General features: G+C 36.9%; 1 protein-coding gene across 4 annotated transcripts in view; it reads right to left on the bottom strand.

Moving 5' to 3' along the window:
* Nucleotides 1–22,610, bottom strand: part of CACNA2D3 (calcium voltage-gated channel auxiliary subunit alpha2delta 3) — an 869,947-nt gene that overhangs the window by 153,710 nt on the left and 693,627 nt on the right. For all 4 annotated transcript variants that reach the window (XM_074957772.1, XM_074957774.1, XM_074957773.1 and 1 more), the window contains 2 exons: nucleotides 19,814–19,888; nucleotides 1,655–1,738 (listed from right to left, as the gene is read on the bottom strand). In XM_074957772.1, coding sequence (XP_074813873.1) covers nucleotides 1,655–1,738; nucleotides 19,814–19,888 — 159 coding nt within the window. The remainder of the gene's footprint in view (nucleotides 1–1,654; nucleotides 1,739–19,813; nucleotides 19,889–22,610) is intronic.

Below are 22,610 nucleotides of genomic sequence, written 5' to 3' on the forward strand. Positions count from 1 at the left end.
TACAGAAGGAAATAGGGAAAAAAAAAGACAAATTCATGAATGCATAAAAGGACGCATGTTCAGTCTACTAATAGTAGACTATTAATACTGTAATTTTTGTACATTGAGATTATATTTTTAAAAACATCAGTTAGTTGTAGATACATTAGGTAGAGTGATATGTAATCAAGGATAAGAAAAAGGCAATGTAGAAAACATGAAGGATTTCAGAGATTACAGAAGGACAGTTAGAGAATATGAAAACATGAAGAGGAAATTTTACACATTGAAGGCAAAGAAAAATGCACTAGGTGACATAAGAAATAAGAAGAAAGGTTTCATGTAACGTCAGCACAAAACCTCAAATATGGAGACAATATGGCCTCTTGAGAGACAATGAGGACAATCTATCAACAAGAAAGAAACATATTGCTAAAACATAAATGAATTGTTTCATTATTCACAAAAGGAGGGAATGGGCAGTGGCAGACACCGATATATATTTTGCAACCAAGAAAAAAAATATAGACTTATGTCAGAAAAGGGATCAAGAAATTAGTACATCTGAAGTCTGACAAAACTCCTGGGGAAGTTGTACGTGATTCATCCCAGATTTCAGAAGGACATGACAAAGTAAATATGGGAACCTTCAGTGTGTGCATTCAAAACCTCTCTGGAAACAGTAGAAGTATGAGGGACTCAAGAGATGCTACTGATATTTGAGAAGGAATCTAGGAAAGATCTATGAAAACACAGACATGCAGGCATGACTTTGGCAGTGGTGCAGTTATGGGAAAAACTAAGTAACAGGGACAGAAAGGGGAGCACCTGGAAAGTTACGATTTAATTAAGGACAGTCAGCATGGATTCACACGAAATGAATCATGCCTAACAAATCAGATTTATTGAGGAAGTAACAGAAGGACCAGGCAAAGGTTAAGCCATGGACATACACATAAGGAAAACTTTTGATACAGTACCACAAAAAAGACTAAGCCTGCAAGGTAACTAAGAATGGGACAGAGGGTAAACTACAGAGTGGATAGAGAAATATGAGTAATATTTGGAGAGATCTTGTGCGTGGCAGCAGGTGAGGATAGAAGGAATTGATTTGTATGATGTTCTTCAAACCTGAAATTAGGTGTTAGGAGTAAATCATTGATAGAGGCTCCATGCTAGCTACTGTGATCTAAACAGACTCCGGCATCTGTTTTTGTTTGTTTTTTAATTTAGTTTAGTTTGTTCTTTTTATTTTTAAGGGCAGCATGAGCCAAGAGAGCTCCTCCAGAAAGGTGGAGCAGTCAAAATCTGGTCCAGATTTCTCTGTTTGATCTGATAGGTGGGCCAGACCTGAACAGATGTACTGATCCTTAGTGACCAGCACAGTGCCACTGGGGTTGGTAATGGGACGCATGGAATATGAAAGTTAGATGATGAATTTTACAGATGATACAAACAGAGAGGGAGAGAGAGAGAGAGAGAGAGAGAAACATGCATATGTGAAAGAAAGAATCAATACAAAATAGGAGGGTAAATAAAATTCTTAATTAGGTAAAATGGGACTACTGTCTCTGGTGCAGTTAGGTGGCCTCTTTGCTGACTACTTGACAGTTACCAAGTACAGTAGTGGGATACAACAATCTCTTCTGACAGGCCCTTAAAACAAATCACTTACCACATCATCTCTGTCTTCCCACTCAACCTCAGAAAGATCAACACTGCTGTAGTTGGGTTTTCTTCGCTTTTTTCCTTCTTCATACTAGCATTCAAAATAAAATTTAAAAAATTAAAACATTAGGCATGTTATATTTCACTTGCACAAAGATCCAATGTCAGATGATTTTACGAGTTGCTGGATGGATACTGGTTAGATGCAATGTACATTTTCAGTGTGTGGTTTAATTAATATAAAGTGAAGCACAACGATGCTCAAACATTTTCTGTGAACTGAAAAACCTGCTTACTATATGTTTATACACAGGACTCCTACGCTGCAATGCAAATCTTTCCCTCAAGCAGAATTCTCCTTTCTGCATATGACTCTAATGTCAGACCCCTTTTAGAAATGTGGGGAAAGTAATACTCCTAATAAATTAGTTTGTTCTCTTTGCCACATTTTATAATCAACTCAGCAATTATACCTTCCACACATTACTAACCATATGGAAACTACATAAGGCCCTGATCTCAAAGTTTATACTAAGTGTCCCAAACTAGCTTTCAGTCAGGCAGGAAGTTATATTTCCTACAATCTTATCAACAAAATGTTTACACGTTTCTCTTTAAACAAGATAAGCTGTGAGTCTCGAGAAGCTTGGTGTTAATATTTACTGATATTACATTTTATCTATGATTTAATAGGAAAAAGAAAGTAATATACTAATAATGGCACGTTATAGTTTTTATCACTACAGCCATTGTTACTCTGTAAATTTCACATTTTAAGTAAACATCTTTAATGACAAATGGGGTGTTTATAATATAGGAAATTCTGCCCTCTGCTGAACATCAGAAATCAGCGACCCCACTAGCTTAAGAACAAACATCTTGAGGTATGGAGCAAGAGAGTGTGTTTTACATAGGATTTCCCAGCTCTCTAAGTGGATAAATTAATCCATATGGTTTTAAGTGAATTGATGGGAACATATTTGAAACATGCGTACATTTTGCTGACAATGTTTGTGTGCTTTAAAATGTTGAAGACTCATTTTCTACGCCTTTTACTTTTTATAATGGCTAAAAGGAAAAAAAAACACACAAAACTTTCTACCAAGAGCGGTCAGAGAAACAGGGAGATCTTGGGCAGTTCTGGAATCAAGTTTGTAACTTTGCAGGCTTGGAACGATGGCCCCTCCACCACACAGACTGCAGAGGCAGGAACTTTCAGTCATCTTTTGTGGGGAATACACACTTGCACTTGCACTAAGCCTAATCTTCCGGGGAGATGCCTTCCTTCTTCAAGGTTAAAACAGACTTCTTTTCTCATGAATTTTATTCTGAATTGAAGGAACTGGATATTGAACTCATGGTCATATTTGTAGTCTCAGAATAATTTAAAAAATAGAGATGTCAGAGAAGGAATTCCTTCTGGAGAAGCTGCATATTTCTTTCAGGGGATCAGTTGCCAGATTGTATTTATAACAGAGATGTTGGGGGAGGGGTGGAGTTGTAAACACTGGGCAGTAGTAGATCACAATGCTGTTCTGCCTTCTTACTTTTGTTCACAGTGATTTCACTCCTCCAATCATTCCCATGGGCAGTACTTGTGAGAGGCCACATCTGATTACTTCCTGAATCAGTTCTCATTATTCTTTTTGAGTAAGACAAACACTTGCCAGGTCCTCTGTGGAAAGCCTTAGTCGAAGGTCACTTAGCAAGTTGAGGGCTTAGTTTTTGCAGTTTTACACTCAGTTTGCAATCCCCTAGTGTGGATGCAGTTATACCAATATAAAGGTATTTCAAAACATGCTATAATGATATAAAAATATTTATACTGGTATAACTGTGTCCACATATGGGGTCACACCAATTTACCCAAATCATTATAATTTTTTTTCAACTAATTTAGTTAAACTGGGACAAAAAATTGTGTGCAGTCAGACCTTTAGATACTGAGCGTTGACAAATACTACATAGTTAGACATGAGGTGGGATAATTTGGGTGTAGTAAACATGTAATAACTCCTGAACTACTGCCAATATATAATTATACCTTTATTTAGGACTTGTCTGTACCAGAGGGGTGTAAATTTTAGTCAGCACAAATGTGTCATGCACTAACTGGCCTATGTGGACGCTGCTGGTGCACAATAAAAGTTCCCTAGTGTGTGTTAATATAGTCCCCTTTCCAACAGTACTACGTTAATGTGACCTACGGAACTTTTAGGGTGCACCGGCAGCGTCCACATGGGTAAGTTAGTGCATAACACTGTGAGACAGACTACAATTTACACCCTCTGATGTGTACTAAAGCATGCTGTAGAAAAGCCATTACATACATTTAAGACTTTCTGGGGTATATTCTGTTCTCATACACATGTGAGAACTGTTACTGAAGACAAAGGGAGCTGTGCTCATGTATCTGAAGACAGAACTGTGCTGTCAAATATGAGGCAACCCAACTATATCATATTGTTTATGGACTTCTTTTTCATACTAACTCTATGGTTTTCATATGTTTCATTTAAGTAACATGCATTCAAACAGAGATGGAAACAGAGTCCAGAGAGCACACATATCCAAAGTATGAGCTATACAGTGAACTGAACCACAGTGGAACTTGTTAACAACCAGAAGACAAATGTTCAAAAATTCAGAACTTACAGGTAGAAACAAAAGTGCATATCTCAAATGAAGTTTCCTATAGCCATGCAAGAAAGAAGAGCAGAAACCTCCCTCAGGTCCAGCAGGGAATTCACGATAAGAGCTGGGCAAAACATTTTTGACTAATTTTTTTTCAATGAAAAAAGATTGATTTAGATTTAGGTCCACCAAAGCAATCTGCTAATTTTTGTAGAATTCACTGAATCCTTTCAGTTGCAAAAAGAACCCCAGATTTCTGAGAGTGTCTAAATAGCTTGTTGTGACATTTTAAAAAAGGAACATTTTTACTTTTTGATTCAAAATGACTTTTGAATTTTACTTCATTCAATTGTATTAAAAATATTTAAAGGTAAAAACCTGAAAATGAAATGAAATATTTCATTGCATGCCTAATAAAACATTTAACCTGACCCAAAATGAAATTTTTTTTACCATTTCCAATTTTACCATTCCGAAAAATTCAAAAAGCTGTGTGTTAGGGCAACCTGAAATTAATTGCTTTTATATACTCTTTGATTTGGCTACCAAAAAAACTAGTTACTCACACATGTCTCCTTGCCGTGCAGATACGGGAAACCCTTAGATACTACAATAACTGTGCTAGACAAAACACAAAAACTTTCATTGACTTCCACAGGGCCAGCATATGACCTGAAATACTCAATCCAGCAAACACTTGTGCAAGTGTGTAATTTTTGCATATCTGACTAGTTGCACTATCGTACGAGCAAGATTACACATCTGTGTAAGTATTTTCCGGATTGGGGCCTAATACAAAAAGATGGATAGACAGATTATAGAGCAGTTAATAATAATACTCTTTGGTATATTTAGAACTTCACAAGCTGTCTATCTACTCTGTTCTAGTTCCTTTCTAATTTTAGTATTTAACATCCCCCTAAGATTAATTTTTTACATACTGAAAACAAAGCTTGGGGTCAATTTACCTCTTTAAAAATCTCTTTACAAAATGTAATTCATCCATATATTTTCCTTCTCTACTGAATTTAACCTATCTTTACTTTTGTGTCTGACACTCTCTGTTGAAGTATAAAATACTGATTGAAGTCTGGAGCCAAACACATTTGCAAGGTTATTCATACTGTAATACACTGAAACAAATTAGTAAAATACACACTAGGAAAGATGGAAACTAGGAATTCTACCAAATTAGCTTCCTTTCAGAGCATGCAAGAAAGAGCTAGATCTAAGGTGGGCACTGTTAATCCAGTTTTTGGCCACCACAAAATGTGTGGTGATGTTATTTAGTGAATTAACACCTGCAAAATGAAGGATACATGCTGCATTTAAAAAAAAAACATTTTGAATAGCACACTGGACTTCTTCTTAATCACCTTTTAAATTAAAAATCTCTCTCACAAGAATGCATATTTTTGAATAAAATAGGTAACCACTTCCTTTGGTCATTATAATGACCTTTTTCTTAATCAGTGTCTTTTATTTGAGGTTTGGCCAAACTGTTTTAATACTTGATGATTCATGAACAATGTGTGAGGTGTTCTGCTTGAAGATTTTTAAGTCACTTTTTTTGCTGCCCAGTATAAAACTATTTATGTGTGCCCTTATTAAGCTCTATGCTTTGATTTTTTTTTCCCCCTGAGAAGTCCCCTATGGGTTAGGCAACATCTGCATTTAACATGACTTGGCATGCGATTATAAAGCCAGAGTGTAGCAATCTGATTCAAGAGGGAGTGAGTGGTGTCTTAACAACTGAAAATCTCAGGTCTAAGATGATGAGAATAGGGTGATCAGACAGCAAGTATGAAAAATCGGGATGGGGTGGGGGGTAATAGGAGTCTATATAAGAAAAAAACCCCAAAAATCAGGGTTGTCCCTACAAAATCGGGACATCTGGTCACCCTAGATGGGAACTTAGTAGACACATGCTCCATTTTGATAATGGGTAGTAGTGGAGGAGAGTAAACAACTGAAACAGCATCCTCTGAAGTTCCAGTATATTGCAGGGAACTGTAGCCTGAATCCCCAACGGAAAAGTACTGTAGCAAACAATATACTTTGTGACCAAATTCCAAGGACTAGAGTGGCAGAAATAATCTCTCCCTGACCAAAATATTCTGGCATGAAAGGTAGCAATCAGGAAAAGAATGAAAATTTCTAATTTAAAAATTTATCAAAAGTCTGTTGTGTTCACACCCTTATGGACAAACACTACAGAATTTAATAAGAAATCAGTAAATTTTTATAGAAATTCCATAGGGATTTATGGGAACGACACTAAGAATCAAGGATCTGATTCAAAAGTCCATCTCTGTTCTCCAAAGCATTTTAGGCAGATGCTTAATGTTAGGCACATAGTTAAGTCCCATTGAACTCAATGGGACTTTAGCCTGAGTCTAATATTAAGCTTGTGCCTAAATGGTTTGATGAATAGATATGTGCTTAAGCATGTGTGTAAATGCTTTAATGAATTGTGATCATATAGAAGTGACCAAACAATGAGATTTTATAGACCTATAGATATACAGTTACATTGAGCCATCATATCTCATTCTAAACTATCCTATAAGGGTTTTTTTTTAATATAAAAATTATTTTCTATCTTATGTAAGACTTTTCCATACAGATTTTTAAGTTACTAGGAAACTCAGACACTACAGACATACTGTAGTAGTTCTCTGGAGAGCTTGGTTATTGTTGTCAGTTCTCTAAGGTTCTGGACATTAACATTAAAAATCATTTATGGTCTGAAGTAATTCCTAGTACACTCAATGGAAAGACCCTCACTGTTGTATTGGGAACTCATATAACACTGAAATTTTCCATGATGCTTAACAAACAGAGGGCTAGTAGCTGAGGACTTTACTCAGCCACTGACCCAAGTAGTGAGTTATTGCTTGGTGTGCAGAGGGATTGCCCAGGCTGCACCAACCGTTAAAACAGCACAGACTATTCCTGCCACTACTCCCCCAAATGTGGCCTGCCTGCTCTGTGGGCTTGTGCACATGGTTGTGGTACACAGCCTCTCTCCTCTTTGACCCCTTTGAGTGATATGTTCCTGCAATGGGGGACTCGTCCCTTCACTTCCCCAAATGGATGTACCGTGTCAGGCTCTTACATGGGCCATATAAGTAAGTGGAGACCCTTGAGTCCCCCTTCTTTCCATCTAATGGCAAACGTCAATGGTAGTTCTTCCAAGCACGGGCTGAGGAAAAAGCCACAATGTAAGGTTCTCAGCATTTGGTTCACAGATGAGACAATTGTCCTGCCCTGAAGTGCTTACAGTCTAGATAAGATAGGACAAACGCAAGACAAACCCAGAGAAAACAGTTCCGGAAAGCGTGAGTGTGAGGATTATTAACGATGAGAAGAAGGCAGGAGGGACTGTTTGAAGAGGGATTTCATACCCTTATGTCTGGAAAAAATACCTTCCTGTTCCATCCATTTACATTAAATCATGCAAGAGGACTGAGTGTTCAGTTAATATGCACTGCACTGCCCTGAAACACACTGCCTCGGGATGTGAGTGTGAGGCTGCATCCTTTCTCCATTTAAATCTCTTCTGTCTGGCCTTTAAACCATTTATTTTATTTGCATTTTCTCCTAGCTATATGGTCCTGATTTGTCTCTTGTAGTACTTGTGCTTTGTGACCTGCATTTATTTTGTGACTTTGAAATATCTTTTATTGAGCTCTGCTGGACCCTGGATTTGTAGAGCACTTGGAGATGTTCAGTCATAAAAGGTGCTTGTAAAAGAAAACTCCTAGGATTAAGATTAAGAAAATGTGACTTCTTTACTTTCTGACAAGTGAAAAAGAACTTCCCTTTCAAAAGAAAGGCTCACACATAAAAGTCTATTATTTAAGACTTTAATCCAGAAGTTCTTAGGTTATGGTTGGCAATGAAGACCAGTTATTTTTGTCTGATCATTCATGCCAGCTGGCAGTGAGAAACTGCCATACTGTAAAATTTCCAGCAATATTGCAAAAGCTGACAAGGGTAGCCATGTTGCTTAAAATGGTGTATGTGTGTGGAGAGAATGGGGGGAGGGGGTGGGAAGAGCAGGAAATATACAACCTTAATTTTTCAAGTAAGAAAGTAGTAGGGGCAAATAGATGTGTCCTATACAGTAAGATTCCCCTGTCTAAGTAATGCAAGAAAATCATTTTCATGCCATACCTGTATTTCAAGGATTCTGCCATCTCAAAGACATACATATGTGCGTGTTTTACAAATAGTACAGAAAATGTCTAAACTGATGTCATGGAAAATATGGAAATAGTACAGGGGAAGGTGGAACCAAAGAAATAGAACACAGCTTTATGTCACATGACTACCAAGACCGGGTGAACAGAACATTGTTTTAGATCATATCATCAGCTAGATCACAGTTGAGTAGTAAAGTGACATATATTTGATTCATTTCACTGAAAAAAGCCAAAACACCCAGGTTTACAATTTTATTTGCATTCTCAGAACCTTATTTGGGATTATGTAAAATTGACAGCTGCTTATAATTATTTTGGGTTTCAGCTGAAATAATTAAAAACATCTGCCTTTATCTTAACACTACCAGACTTAAACCCATGAGCTTGGTTTTACCTAACTTCAAAGCTGAAAGCAAAGAATAAAAGAAACCTTTGCATATTACTAACAAATTTCCAGTGATTCATTTATATGTACAACCAGTTATTCGAACAGCCTGCAAACCTTTAATTATCTTTTAAATATATGTAATTTAGAACTGCTAATTAGATAGCAATTTAATGCTCTCACAGGGATTCAGATGCTCTGTCTTTTTAAAAATGTAAACTCCAATAGGAATAATCATTGGCATTCAAGTGATTGATTTTTTCAGTTATTTAAATGAACATGAGGCATTTACACTGTTCAAATCATTTAAATATTCTGCTGTCAGCTGCAGCTGTAGAGTTTTACGGACTCTGAATAAAGCAAGGGTAAGTGTAGGTTATCTTACGTTCCAGGCGGGACTCCCCAGAGAGGAATGAGATTTGCTGCTTATGAAAGGCTAACACTGCTTAAGTGGGGCATTAATGTTTCCTCTGAGACTTGGATTTCTCTGTTTTCTATATTTGGAGAAACAAATTTTCCCAGAATTTACAGCTCTGAAAGACTTAATACTAGTTTAGCAATCTTTAAATACACAGGTCTTTTAGCTATATACAATATATCATGGCATTTAATGTTTTAATTTAAACTCATTGACTTACTCTGGTAGCCAAACTGCCAACATATTTAGGTGAGGATTTTATAGTACATGTATAGCCTTTGTTTCCTGAATATACCTTCCCCTATTAGGACCAATCTTTAAAATAAATTACATAAAGATGTGCATCATTTTGAGGAAAGCAATTTATCAATTAGACTACATATCACAATGATAGAAAACATTATTTATGTATAACCATTCCAAATACCATCATTGCTAGCATTCCTAAGCTAAAGCTAAGAGTGAGTTTCAGTTTCCCCATGAGGCTACAACAGTTTGATTTAAACTTAGACATGTTATAAAATCCATAGTCAAAACCGAGTAAGAAACTGAAACTCTGGTGCAGCAGTATTTAAATTCTAACTCATCATGGATTATATAGCATTTATCTATGAGCCATGACACATTCATGATCTCAAATTTAGCAGAAATAAAAAGGTAGAATATGATGCTTCTCAATTCAATATTATACGTGGTCGATCTGTGAAAAACAGAGAAATTAAGAGGCTATCCTCCCCAAATGAAATTTTGTTAGTGTATTCCATCTCATAAAGCAAAATCTCTCATTCCTTTTGTGAACAACAGCCCAGATTCTGATGTCAATTACAAGGGAAAAGAACCAGAGATTCTATGCAGTCCACTAGGGACTTCACTATTAGTGATCAAATTTCTGTGGAAGGTGCTCAGATACTGTGGTGATGGCCGGCAGTACAAATCCCTAAAATAGACAGATAAGATAGTTACACAGGTATAAGCCCAGAGTAACTGTATTCACTACAAATTAAATGACCTTCCTGAATTTCACTGTAACCCCTCCATCTTCTCTTCAAGAACCACTTCTCCTGTGACACTACAAAACTGGCTAACCAGTAATGGCTAGGCTGAGGGGTAATCAGGTATTGTTGATGTTTATATTTTTAATTATTATAAAAATTGTATACAATTTGATTGTAATCCTCTCTCCAGCCCTTAGTATGTCGATTGTCTTCATAGACTGGAAGCTCTTCAGGATAAGTACTATGTCTTCCTGTGTGTGGACAGCGTCTAGGACAATGGAGGTGCTCATAGAATATCAATAAAAAACCAACAATATAAAGACATAAGTGTAAATGGGATAGAAATCTTTCCTCAGGTGTGCAAATTTCAAGAATCCATAAGGACTATGGTAAGCCAATTAACACTGATTTGAAAAACCTAAATAAAAGGAGCAAAATCAAATGTATTTATTGTTAATCAATGATTCCTAGGTTCATACAAATATGAAATTGTGCATGATTAAACGGAAGTAAAACAACTTTGTTATGCAAAATAAAATTCTGCACTCACTACAAAAAATAAGGATTTGTAATAGAAATATGACAGACAGCAGTGATCTTATAGAGATGCCTAGATAAAAAACAAACTAACAAAACGGATAAGATCTACTTCTGATCTCATTTACACAAGTAAAACTCCAATAAAGTCAATGAAGTTACTCCTGATTTAAATTGGTCTATATCAGATTTGGAGAGTTATCCCCATCAATAACTAGTAATGTCTTACACATATGTGGCACTTTCATCCAGAAGGCTCCCAAAAGAAGATAAGGGGTTGTTGCACCCACAAGTGAAATGAAGCTATATAATGTTTGTAAAACCATACAGCAGTTCTGGGAGGGGAAGAGATTATTTCACCCAATAAATCTTCCAGTTGTCTATGACTAGCACCTGCTATATTAAATATGGATGTATATATCAAATATCATAGTGTGCATGAACTTTACAGACACATAGGGCAGGGGCCATCTTTTTGCTATGTGTTTGTACAGTGCCTGGCACTACTGAAATATAAACAACAAATAATAAAATAGTAATAGTAGACTCTCTCCCAGCCCTGAAAAGCTTGAAATTTATATCAAAGAATAATGACACTAGACCATGATGAGAACAAGAACAAACAATGGAAAGGGAACAAAGCCAAGAAAATAATATTATTTGCTAAGGAAAGCAGATGATACAATTTGTTTAGTTTCAAATGGTTGTTTTTTATGGGTTTTTTTTTTTTTTTTTTAACATGTTGTCCTTTTTGGACCAGAACAGAGATTAGTGGCAGAAAGAGGTGTGAAAGAAGTAAATTTTAGGAGGAGAAAGAGGCTACTTTCAATACATTACTATACAGTATACTACTGTGCTTGCATCAAACCTAAATACAGTATACAACAAGATTGCATGCAGAGTGCAGTAATATCTTGATTTTCCTAAAACTGTGACTCAACTTCCAGTTTGCAAATTTGGTTTCCTCTTTAGTTTTGATTCAGAATGTTATTTGCTTTTCTTTGCAAAATTTATGAAGCCCTTATAAATATATACAGTATTCTACAATAATAATTTAAAACACTGCAGTCTCACTACTGTAAGCTCTAGTGTGTTAGAGCATTTTGGTAGTTTTCTTAATAGGGACATTTTTTCTCAGCATAGAAGCACTCACTATTTATTTTTCCATACTACAGTACAAAAACCACTCTCAAATATATCAGAAAAAGGAATTATATACTTTTTTCTTTTTCCCTTTTTAAGAAATTCCAGTAGATATTTGTTTCTGCATTCTAATACTGTATTTTGAAGTCAAGAGAAACACACTAAATATCAGTTTTAGCTTTCTCTTTTGTACATAAATGTAACATACTAAAAACAGGTGTGATTCAAAGTTATATTCATATCTGTTTCGAATAAGGAAAGAATTGGCACTGCCTATTCCCAGTGCCCATGAGGCCCACACTGCAAAAGTATTGAACTTGGCAGTGCTAGGGTGCCACCTAATGGCAATTCTTCCTCAATTCATCACTGGTTTATAACCACAGGGGAACTGGAAATTGCATTTTTCTGACTCAGTGCTCAGAAAACAAATCATTATGAAATGGATAGAAAATGGAGCTGAAAAACTAGCAACAAGGTGTTGAATTTCAACACTTCACACAGGCACATTCTCAGTAAGCACTACATAGAGCAGAAGATCAGACAATCTATTACTAATTACATTGTTCCTATACTATATTGCCCTCTTCTAAGGCAATGTCTCCTGGTATTCCTAGTGTGGGTGCACTGGCTATGAAAGACCTGGTTTCATGTGACAGAGCTAATGACAATGAATGTAACCGAAGAGAAAAAGTATTCATCACAGGAAGAGAATGAAAAATAAGAGATGGCCTGAAGAGAGGTGGGAAAGGAAGGAAAAACAAAGGGAAAAGCTGTTTCTCAGAGCTACAACTGGACTATTCCACTCCGTTATTAAAACCTTTGGTGGAGAAATGTAACTAAATACGGGTACACTGCTTCTGGAATAGTTCATTCAGCTCCCCTGCATGACCACAATGGTCTGTGAAAACATCCTTGCAGCACTGCTTTGGAAGCTGCAAGTGAACATTTTCCTGATCATTTAAAACCCGATTTGACCTCCTAGAGGTCAGAACTCAGTTTCTTTCCCTGCAGGGTGCCCAGCAGTGATTGTTCCCACTAACAGTCTAGACAAAAAACTCCAGTTATATTAAAATGAAAGCAAAGTTTATTCAACAAATGGGAGAAAATAAAGAGAAAATCACTACCACAACGAACTACAAAAAACAGTTAGTGAAATATAAACCCAACATGACTAATCAGTACGAGAATTGTACGTAGCAAGGCTCCACACTGAATGGCAAAAGATACTCATTAAATAAGATAAAATCCTTACACATTACAAAGCTTTTTTCCCCCCAAACCAGCTGTTGCTAGCCTGCCTGTCTTTTCAGGCACCCACAAAGGGAGTTTCTCAAGAAATAGTATGCCTCTCTTTCCCATGTTACTCCAGAACTTAACAGATATGGCTCATTGGAGTTAGCCACTCAGGAGTCTCTGAGTATAATAGCATTACATCATCTCAGACAAAACTAATGATAATCTAAACCAGTTTGAATCCAGCTGGTACAATGTATGATTGGAGGTAACCCCAAATTATGCAGAAGTTTTAGCTAATATCCTCTGTTAATTATTTAATTCCAGTCTTGCATGCATGTCACAATCTTGATTGCCAGGAAGTTAATGGGAATTTCCCCATTGGCTTTAATGGGACTTGGAATTGTCCCACAATAATTGTGATTTTCTTATAAAAAGAATTACATCCATAATGGCCCGGCCCAGCCCAGCCATCACTGCATAAACAAAAGCCCCACTACAGTCAATGAAAGCTTGTCAATATGCAGTGATTACAAGATGCCAATTTTAAAAAAGATTCTTCCAAAAACTGAAAGGAAGATAGACTGAACATACTGTACTGAGCTCACTCCAGCTGACAGCTTTCGGGCACGCTTCCCAACATTTTGATTTTAAAAAGAAGGAAGATTGTATAGGTAATGAGATAAATACACCCAAGATGTCCAGTGGTGATGGGTGTGATTGTAATGGATTCATTTCTCCCATTAAAAAAATACCGCCACATCTTAACTCAGGAAGGTGGGTAACACCATTTGCCAGACTAATTTACATTAGGCTTTCTTGTTGGATTTCATTACAATTTGTTCCTTAAATTCTACTGCGTAAAGAATGGATAAGATCTAATTTATAGTATAGTGTTTGAAGTCTGTAATTTGCAGGAGGAGGATGGGAAGGTTGGGTGTGTGTGTGCATGTTTTAAAACTCTTGTAGGGGGGCTTTAAAATATACAAATATATTGTGTGAAAATACAGGCCATGAGGTGTATTCCATGGGACAAAAAAACCCAAAAAAAATAAAACGCTCTTCAAAACTTTATTTAAGAACCAAGGATGAAGTGATGGTTATCTAGAGAGGATGGTGAACCCTATCAAACAGCAAAATCTCTCCTCACCTTTTTTTAGAGCATCTTTTCAATTAAAGGAGCTGATGCCATATCCTTAGCATAAGGCTGGATATCAAGAAAATGAATCATACCCTCAACAAAATATTCACCTCAATGCACAAAGAGAAGGGAAATACTGACATGTGATAAGTTCCAAAAGAAGGAACACCCTGCCTCCACACCAGGACCTCTAAAAAGTGGATAAGAACAGAATACCAATTATTCCAGCACTGTACCCACAGCAGACAATTAATAACACAAAGGTAACAGAAATGTTTAAATAACTAGTTAGTGCCTTCTTTTTTTCTTTCCACAAAATCTACAGATGTAGAAAATATAGGAATTTTAATTCATTTAATGAAAGTATTTAACCTAAGAGTTTTTTTCTCACTTTTACCATCTCTTTTATTTCCCCTTTTCCCAGTCTCTCTCTCTTCCACTCATTCCATCCATGTGTCTCCACATAGGTTTTTTTTTTTCTAATTTCTGCTGAGTGATTCCTCCTCCCTGGCCTCTTTCGCCATAAGGATTTCCACTGACACCTTTACCTTCCTCTGCAAGGCTTGAAAGGAGATGTGGACTAATATGCTGACACTTAGGGCTTGTCTATAGAGCAGGGTAATGCAGACTATGGAGGTGTGACCTCTAAAGCGCACTAACGTGCTGCACATTGATTGGTCCATACAGACCTGCTAGTATGCATTAAAGGTTCCCTGTTGCACTTTACTATGGTGCAGTACTACATTAAAGAGCACTAAGGAACCTTTAGTGTGCACCAGCTCAGCCTACATGGAACAACTAATTCTTAGCACATTAGTGTGCTTTAAAAATCACACCCTCTAGTGCACATTATCCCATCCTGTAGAGAAGCCCTAAGAAAGATGGGAACCCAGGACAGGTGGGAAGTAGGTCACTGTTCTCACACTCTCTCCTCCCGTACCATCTTATCATCTTCAGTGAAGAGTTAAGCTGAGGGTGGGAGGATGCGGTGACACCAAGAGAGCTGAGTCTTATCCCAGATCAGTAGATTCATGGCTTCGACCCCATCCACTCCCTCTTTGCAGTGAGATGCATACACTGGAGAGGGGGTAGTGGAGGTGATGAGTGGGGAGAGGAGATAGTGCTAAAAAAGTTCATTAACAAAACCCCACAGCTTGTCTGTTGTGAAATTCTCAAGTCCAAAAATAAAAAATCTGCCAGGGTGCCATGGAATGTGCATAGCTATTTCACATTATAGAAGTAGCTGGATGAAATCCGGGGAGTTCTGCCCTTTACTTCAGTAGGGCCAAAATTTCACCCTCAATCTACATGTGTTAGACAAGAGATCATCATCATTAGTACTAATCTGTACTGCAGCATTGCCCAAAGATCCCAGTGAGGTTCACTGTCCTATATACTAAGTGCTCTTACATACACACACAGAAAAATGCAATCACTGCCTCAAATAGCTTATGGGGTAATTTGAGACAAATATTCAACAAGAGTAATGAACAAAGGGAGGAAATGGGTGGAGGGAGGACACAATGATAATAAGATCATGCGGTTATATAGGTCAGCTATGTGCAGAACTTGATGGTTGCAAATTGTTTGAATTTAAAAAAAAAAATCAACTACCCTGACTGTCATCCAACCTAACCGCTATTATCTGGCTGATTTCTAGAGAGAGAGGGTTGGACCACAGTAGTAAAGTATGCAAACCTCTTATTATAGGGTAGAACAGAATTCTTTGGTTCATCATTACATGTATATGTGAAATTCTATCAGTTCAACTCCAATAATGAGGAACAAGATCTGTGCTTTATCACCATACTAGCATTCCTGGCTAAATTCAAGCATTTCCTTGCAACTTCCTCCGTTAATAAGGTTTGTTAACTAAAAACAGGTGGAAAAGGAAGACATACAGGAACACCACAGAGGAAACCCTGTTTATCCAAAATACGTTACAGAAAATGGTTAAAGATCAATTCACATATATCAAACTACGAGCCCTTTAATGCAGCCAAGGCCAATGAAACCAATTAAGTGTTAGTTGCACACGTTAAAGCTACCTCCCAGGCAAAGTTCACATTCATGCTCAAACCCTGCAAGACTTTATAAAACAAGAATGAAACCAAAAAACAAACATTGAAGCGAAATTTTGTCATGGATCAAAAACTGGCTAAGAGTCAGGGAACAAAAAATAGGAATAAACAGTTTTCATCTTGGTGAACAGCAGGGAGCCTCATGGTTCCATAATATGTCTGATGCTGTTTAATGTATTTATTAGCAATCTGGAAATAGGGTGAGCACTGAGGTAGCAACATCTGCAGATGAGACAAAGTTATCTGGGTTATTCAAGTGCATAAAAGACTAAAGTACTTCAGGATCTAACCAAGCTAGGAAAACGGGCAACATGATGGCAGATGACATTTAATGTTGGTAAGTGCAAGATAATGCACACTGGAGGAGAAAAATGAAATTATATATACGTCTTAGAAGCAGAGCCCTGTGTGGATACAAAAAGGTGCATCCGCTCCACCCCTGCCATACCTCCTTTCTTGCTCCAGGCAGGGAGGCTACGATTCTGGGTCCTTCTATGCAGTGCTGCTCTTCCTGTGGTGAGCTCGGACACCCCTACGCAGTTACAGAGGCTCTAATGCACGCAGTTATTGTTGCCTGCTCATTTAAACAACAACTCCACCTTCAAAATGGTGCTTGGTTCATTCCCTTTTGGGAGTTATAGTTTACCTCCTTCCTCAGAGCAAGCTGGGGACTACAACTCCCAGAATGCCCAGCAGGCTGGGTGACCGCTGCTCCATTCCGGTGAGTGTGGGCTGCAGAGCCCTGAGCCGATACAAAAGTTGTATCTGCATCTGTGCTATGAGCTGCAAAAATGGTCTACAGAAATCCGCATCTGCGGATGTGGATATCCACAGATACAAAGCAGATACCTGCAGATTTTCAGGGCTCTGCTTACAAGTTTCTCAATTAACTGTATCAGCTGAGAAAAGGGACCTGGTCAACCCTGTGAACAGCTCAATAAAGATTCTGCTCAGTGTGCAATTGCAGTCAAAAAAGCAAATAAGATGTAAAAATGGGTTAGGACAAGGATGAGGAATAATATTGTAAAAATGATAATGCCATTGTATAAATCAATGGGACAGCCTAATCTGAAATACTAGCCACTGCATCTCCAAAAGAAGATACTGTAGAATCCAAGGAGGTTCAGGGAAGGGCAACAAGAATGAGCAGGAGGATAGAACAACTCTCGTATGAAGAGAGAGTGAAAAGATTGGGATTGTTTCATTTAGCAAGGAGTCGAACATGAGAAGATATGATCAAAGTATATAAAATAATGAATGGTATAGAGAAGGCTGATCAGGAGCTCTGTTCTCTCTGTCTCATAACATGAGGAAAAAGGGTATTTAATTAAATTTAAAAGGTGACAAATTAAAAACTGATAAAAGGAAATACTTCTTCCCACACAAGGTGTAATTAAACTGTGGAATTCATTGCCACAGGATGCCATTTAGGCTAATAAGATTAAAAAAAGGATTAGACATTTATATGGATAGGAAGAATATTCAGAGTTATCATAGTTAATATTAACAAAATCTTGGAAAGATATAAAATCTTACGCTTCACAATTTAAGACAATCTCTAGATCTACTGAGGATTAAGATAAGACATTCCTGGCGAGGGAGGGCAGATTGCAAGACTTCTGCCCACTATGGGGTTTCTTGCACCTTCCTTTGGATCATCTACTGCTGCAAATTGTTGAAGACAAGATACTGGACTGGATGGACCATGGTACTGACCCACTATAGCAATTCCTGTGTTTACACATATGGTACACACACACTATCTTGCCACAGATACAGTGCAAATTTGAACAACAGATGGAATGGTGAGATGTTGATTCAGAACTCGCTATTTTGTTTATAAATAAACTGGCTGAATGGAGGCATAAGATGGTGGAAGCTTCTCTTTTCCCAGTCTTGAAGTGTTTCAGAGGCAGAGACTCTAATTCCAATGACTAGCAAAAGATATAAACTCACCATGATGGAGGTGTAGCCCCATGAAATGTGGTACAGTAACCAATCTCTTAGGGTAAGATATGAGGGTCATTGGAGTACTTGTATTTAACTTTGTGGCAGTCTGGGAGTTGGGATGTGGAACTGGAGGTAGGGATCTAGTGGTTCCATGTTTGTATGGTAACAAACAAGGTGGGTTAATTTGCAAGGACCATCTCAGAGGACCTTATTGTTTCTTGGTCTATAATTTGCCAAATTCTACCCAGCTGCTACAGTCCTCCTTCCTGCATGCCTGTGGCAAATTCCACAAGGCAGAAACACAAGGTACTTTTAACAGAAAGAGAAATCCTCCTTACTATATAAAAAAAATGTAATGAGCAAATTTCTGTTAGGGTGCCTTTAGAGATACTATAATGTCCATCTTGCTCCATGCTTAGTTCTCCATTTCTACCCAAAAGCTGCTGGGAAAAAAGCTATTCCATTCACCCATGGAAGTTCCAGCGTTGATCTTTTCATTTCATTCATCTCCAGTCAAATAATAAATAAGGAAACAATCAACTCAAATACAAATGTTAATTGAGTGTGTAATTCCTAATCCAAATGTTAAACAGACAAAACATTTGTGCTGACTGAAAATGCAGGATGTGCTAATGACTTCATAAATCATACTTTTAAATAATTCTAATTTATTTATATATGAAATTAGCCATCCAATTAATATTGCTGTTTTCTACTAAAATATTGTTAAAATCAGATATTACCCTAAGTGCCTACTTGAGAAATACATATGGCACCCACATGTGTACTAGAGTGAATTCATTAATACCAGTGCTTTACTAAGGGTTGATGGTGATGGAACACTTGCATACACTGTTCCTAAACAATGATGCAATCAAGAATGAAGCTATTCTTCAGGATATTATGTCGATAAACATTTGCATAATGGGCACTTCTATTTTACTTATTTTGATTAATGCAAACAAGATGACAAAGGAAATAAAGGTGAACTTTGTTGCTATTATTTTACTAAAAATCCCTTGTGTCCCTCTTTTACCATAAAATGTGCGATTTTGGAAAATTCTGTACATATTTTAAATTGGAATCCACTTTAAAATGACAAATAGGGGTTATTACATAGTATTAGAGCATTCCATTTCAGTGTAAAATGCACATAATTATAGCAATGTTGGGGTTTGCCATTCTGTAGAATAGAGGTCTGTATCTTTTACAGACTGATTTGTATATTTATGTACCATGGAATTATTTGTGTTAACATTCGTTTCTATTATGCTGTAAAATATACTAAGCATTTATACTCAACCCTATGTTCAAAAGTGGCAATTCTCAAAGGCATGAGGTATTATATTTTGATCTTCATCACCAATATTATATTCTTCACATATTAAGTAAATATAATAACCAAAAATGCATAAAATAAGTCAACAAATAGCTTTCTTACCAATGGTCTGAGTTCTGGATGTGTCAAAATGTATCCATTGTTTGTAATTGCAAAAGCATATCCATGAATACCTAACTGTAAGAATAAATGAGAAAGGAGCATTAATTCGCTTGGTCTCCAGTGAATTCTGAAACAAAAAAGCAGCCAAACATTTAGTCATTTACGGCTTAAACCTGGCATTCATAACCCTTATCTCAACACAATATTTCATTAAAATGAATGCAAAGCACCAATTCTTGACATTTAGTGAACTTGGTAAATAGCACAATTTTAAAATGTCACAAATACATTTTGCTATTTCGGATACTTATTCCTACGTACTTGATGTGAACTTTTTAAAACATTAATCATAAAAGAAAAACATAATAGGTGTGATGTGATACACTATGTGCTAAAATGAAGGGATATTGGAATTTAGTAAACTCACAAATGCACAGGAGGGGCCAGGTTCTGCTTCTCTACTTGTGCAAGTGGCTGCATTAGATCAATGGAATCACTGAAATCAATGGGACTGCTCCCATGAGTAGGCTGAACAAGAGGTGGCCTATTATCAGCGATATTTACATACTATAGTGTTGAGGCTATTTCATTTCCAAATTATTTCAAGTTTACTTTGATATACACAGAACAAGGATTAATTCTAATGCAGAAGTTCGTGTAATTTATATTTCTGGATTGAATGGAATGGTGGGAACTCATTTGAGAGCAATGAAATGTTTCATTAGGCCCACAAGTACAAGTAATCAAAGATAGCACTGTTCTTATTTAAATAACAGTCCTATCTTTTGATAATATTCCTATTACACAGTTGGCTGCTCCCATTGACTACAATAAATGTACTTTCAAATCACTGATATGGTCATTAAAACATCCCTTAGCGTAAACTTGGCACTGATACCGTATCTTTCTGTAGGTGCTGTGCATAACTCAATTTTAACATCGTAAAGATTTGTATACAGATTTAGATATCAATCACTATCTTTTCCACTGAGTTATTTCAGTTTTGAGACACCGTAACGTAACATTTATCTGTAAATTTATCCCTTGTGTTACATAATAAAGGAATGTGATTGTGTTCAAATACTTAAGTACACTGCAATTCTTTCCAAACTAGAAGTACCCTGGTTTGTCAGTTACCTTAAATTTCTTGTTATGAGACTACTTTTTATAAAAATCGCTATCCCCTATTAAAGCCCTGATTCAGGAAATGATCCGTCTTCAGCAATGCACTGAAGTATATGCTTAAATTCAGGTACATGATTAAAACTCTACTCAGCAGGGATGAACTATAGCACATACTTAAACACTCTGTTGAATTGGGTCCTAGTACAAAATGATCTGGATAGAAATGTTAACAGTCAAAAGTCAGAGCCATTTCTCACAGTGCTAACTATAACGGCAAGTCTGAAGATTTCTGTAATTTACTGGAAAGATAAAACTCGGGGTGGTATTATAGCTAGACCAGAGAGAGCTCCTATCTGATTGAGATTTATGTTGTATTTCGCTCAGAATTATCAGATATATATTCAACTCTATGTGCCATAGAGAAGGTTGCTTCATGAATTAGCAGTTGCAATAAGCTTTAGTAAAGGGTAATAGAAGGTGGTAGGCTCTTGGCATCTCTTCATAAAGCAAAAAGAAAACAATTTTGGACATATTTTACCTATTATACTATGACATGTGAACTTGCATCTGGCTAAATATCAGATCTCAAGTATAATTGTCTATATGGCGATAATTTCAGAAAAAAATCTTAACAATTAAAGTCAGGTAATGAAATAAATGTAGGTGGTATATATCCTAGAAACAATATTTATCTATTTGAAATGCTCTGTGCCTTCAAGTGTGGCACTTTGTCATAGTTTGTGCCGTGGTTGAAGATGTACAATGTTTGCACTTAAAATGTTTTTTCTGTTTTCAGAGACATTGCTCCTTCCAGCGGCATTCCCTGTTAGAAATATTGGGACTCTCTCTCAAAACTGATAGATTATTTCAAAAGGGAAGAAACTTTGTGGGACCAGTGCAAAGTGACATGTAAGAATGAAATATTTATGAGTCACATCCCACTTTCTTCATTCAGGACAAACTCCCACTGAAATCAATGCAAGTTTTGCCTGAGTAAGGACTGCTGGTAACAGTTCATTGTTACTGTTCATCTTCCACCGCCCAAGGCCCATCTCATCCAAGCTAACTGAATTCCAAGGTAGCAGAGTTCCATCTCCAAGAAACAGTATCATGTCCCTATATGAATGTCACTGAATAAATAAAGCATTCCATATATTGCATCTACAGGACCAGATCCCATATGTTGCCCATGTTCTTCTATCAAAATAACGATATTTCATATTATACAATGGACAAATGCTTATAGTGTGTGAAAAATGGACGTTATAATTCAAATTTTTTTGCCACCATAACTAAACTGCATGATGATAAAGTGCCTGTTACACAGCGTAGTGTAAAATACCTCCTTGAAATCAAAATCTATTTCTCAGAAAGAGAGACATATATTATTTCATAGAATCAGACTGAGCCTTCAATATATAATATGGTCAACATAGATAAAACAGAGCTTTTAATCTCTCCCTCCTCAGCGCCCCAAAACAAACAACAACAAAAACAAAAACCAAGAAACAGTCCCATGCCTCCTTTCTCGATCACTCTGGACAACACCACCATCCTGCCTGTCACTTAGGCCTGTAACCTCGGCATCATCATCAACTCAGACTTCTCTAGGTCCTCATATCCAGGCTATGTCAAACTCTTTCAGATTCTTTCTGTGTAACATCTTTAAGAT

This window comes from Natator depressus, chromosome 7, assembly GCF_965152275.1.
Source record: "Natator depressus isolate rNatDep1 chromosome 7, rNatDep2.hap1, whole genome shotgun sequence".
NCBI classification, from domain to species: Eukaryota; Metazoa; Chordata; order Testudines; family Cheloniidae; genus Natator; species Natator depressus.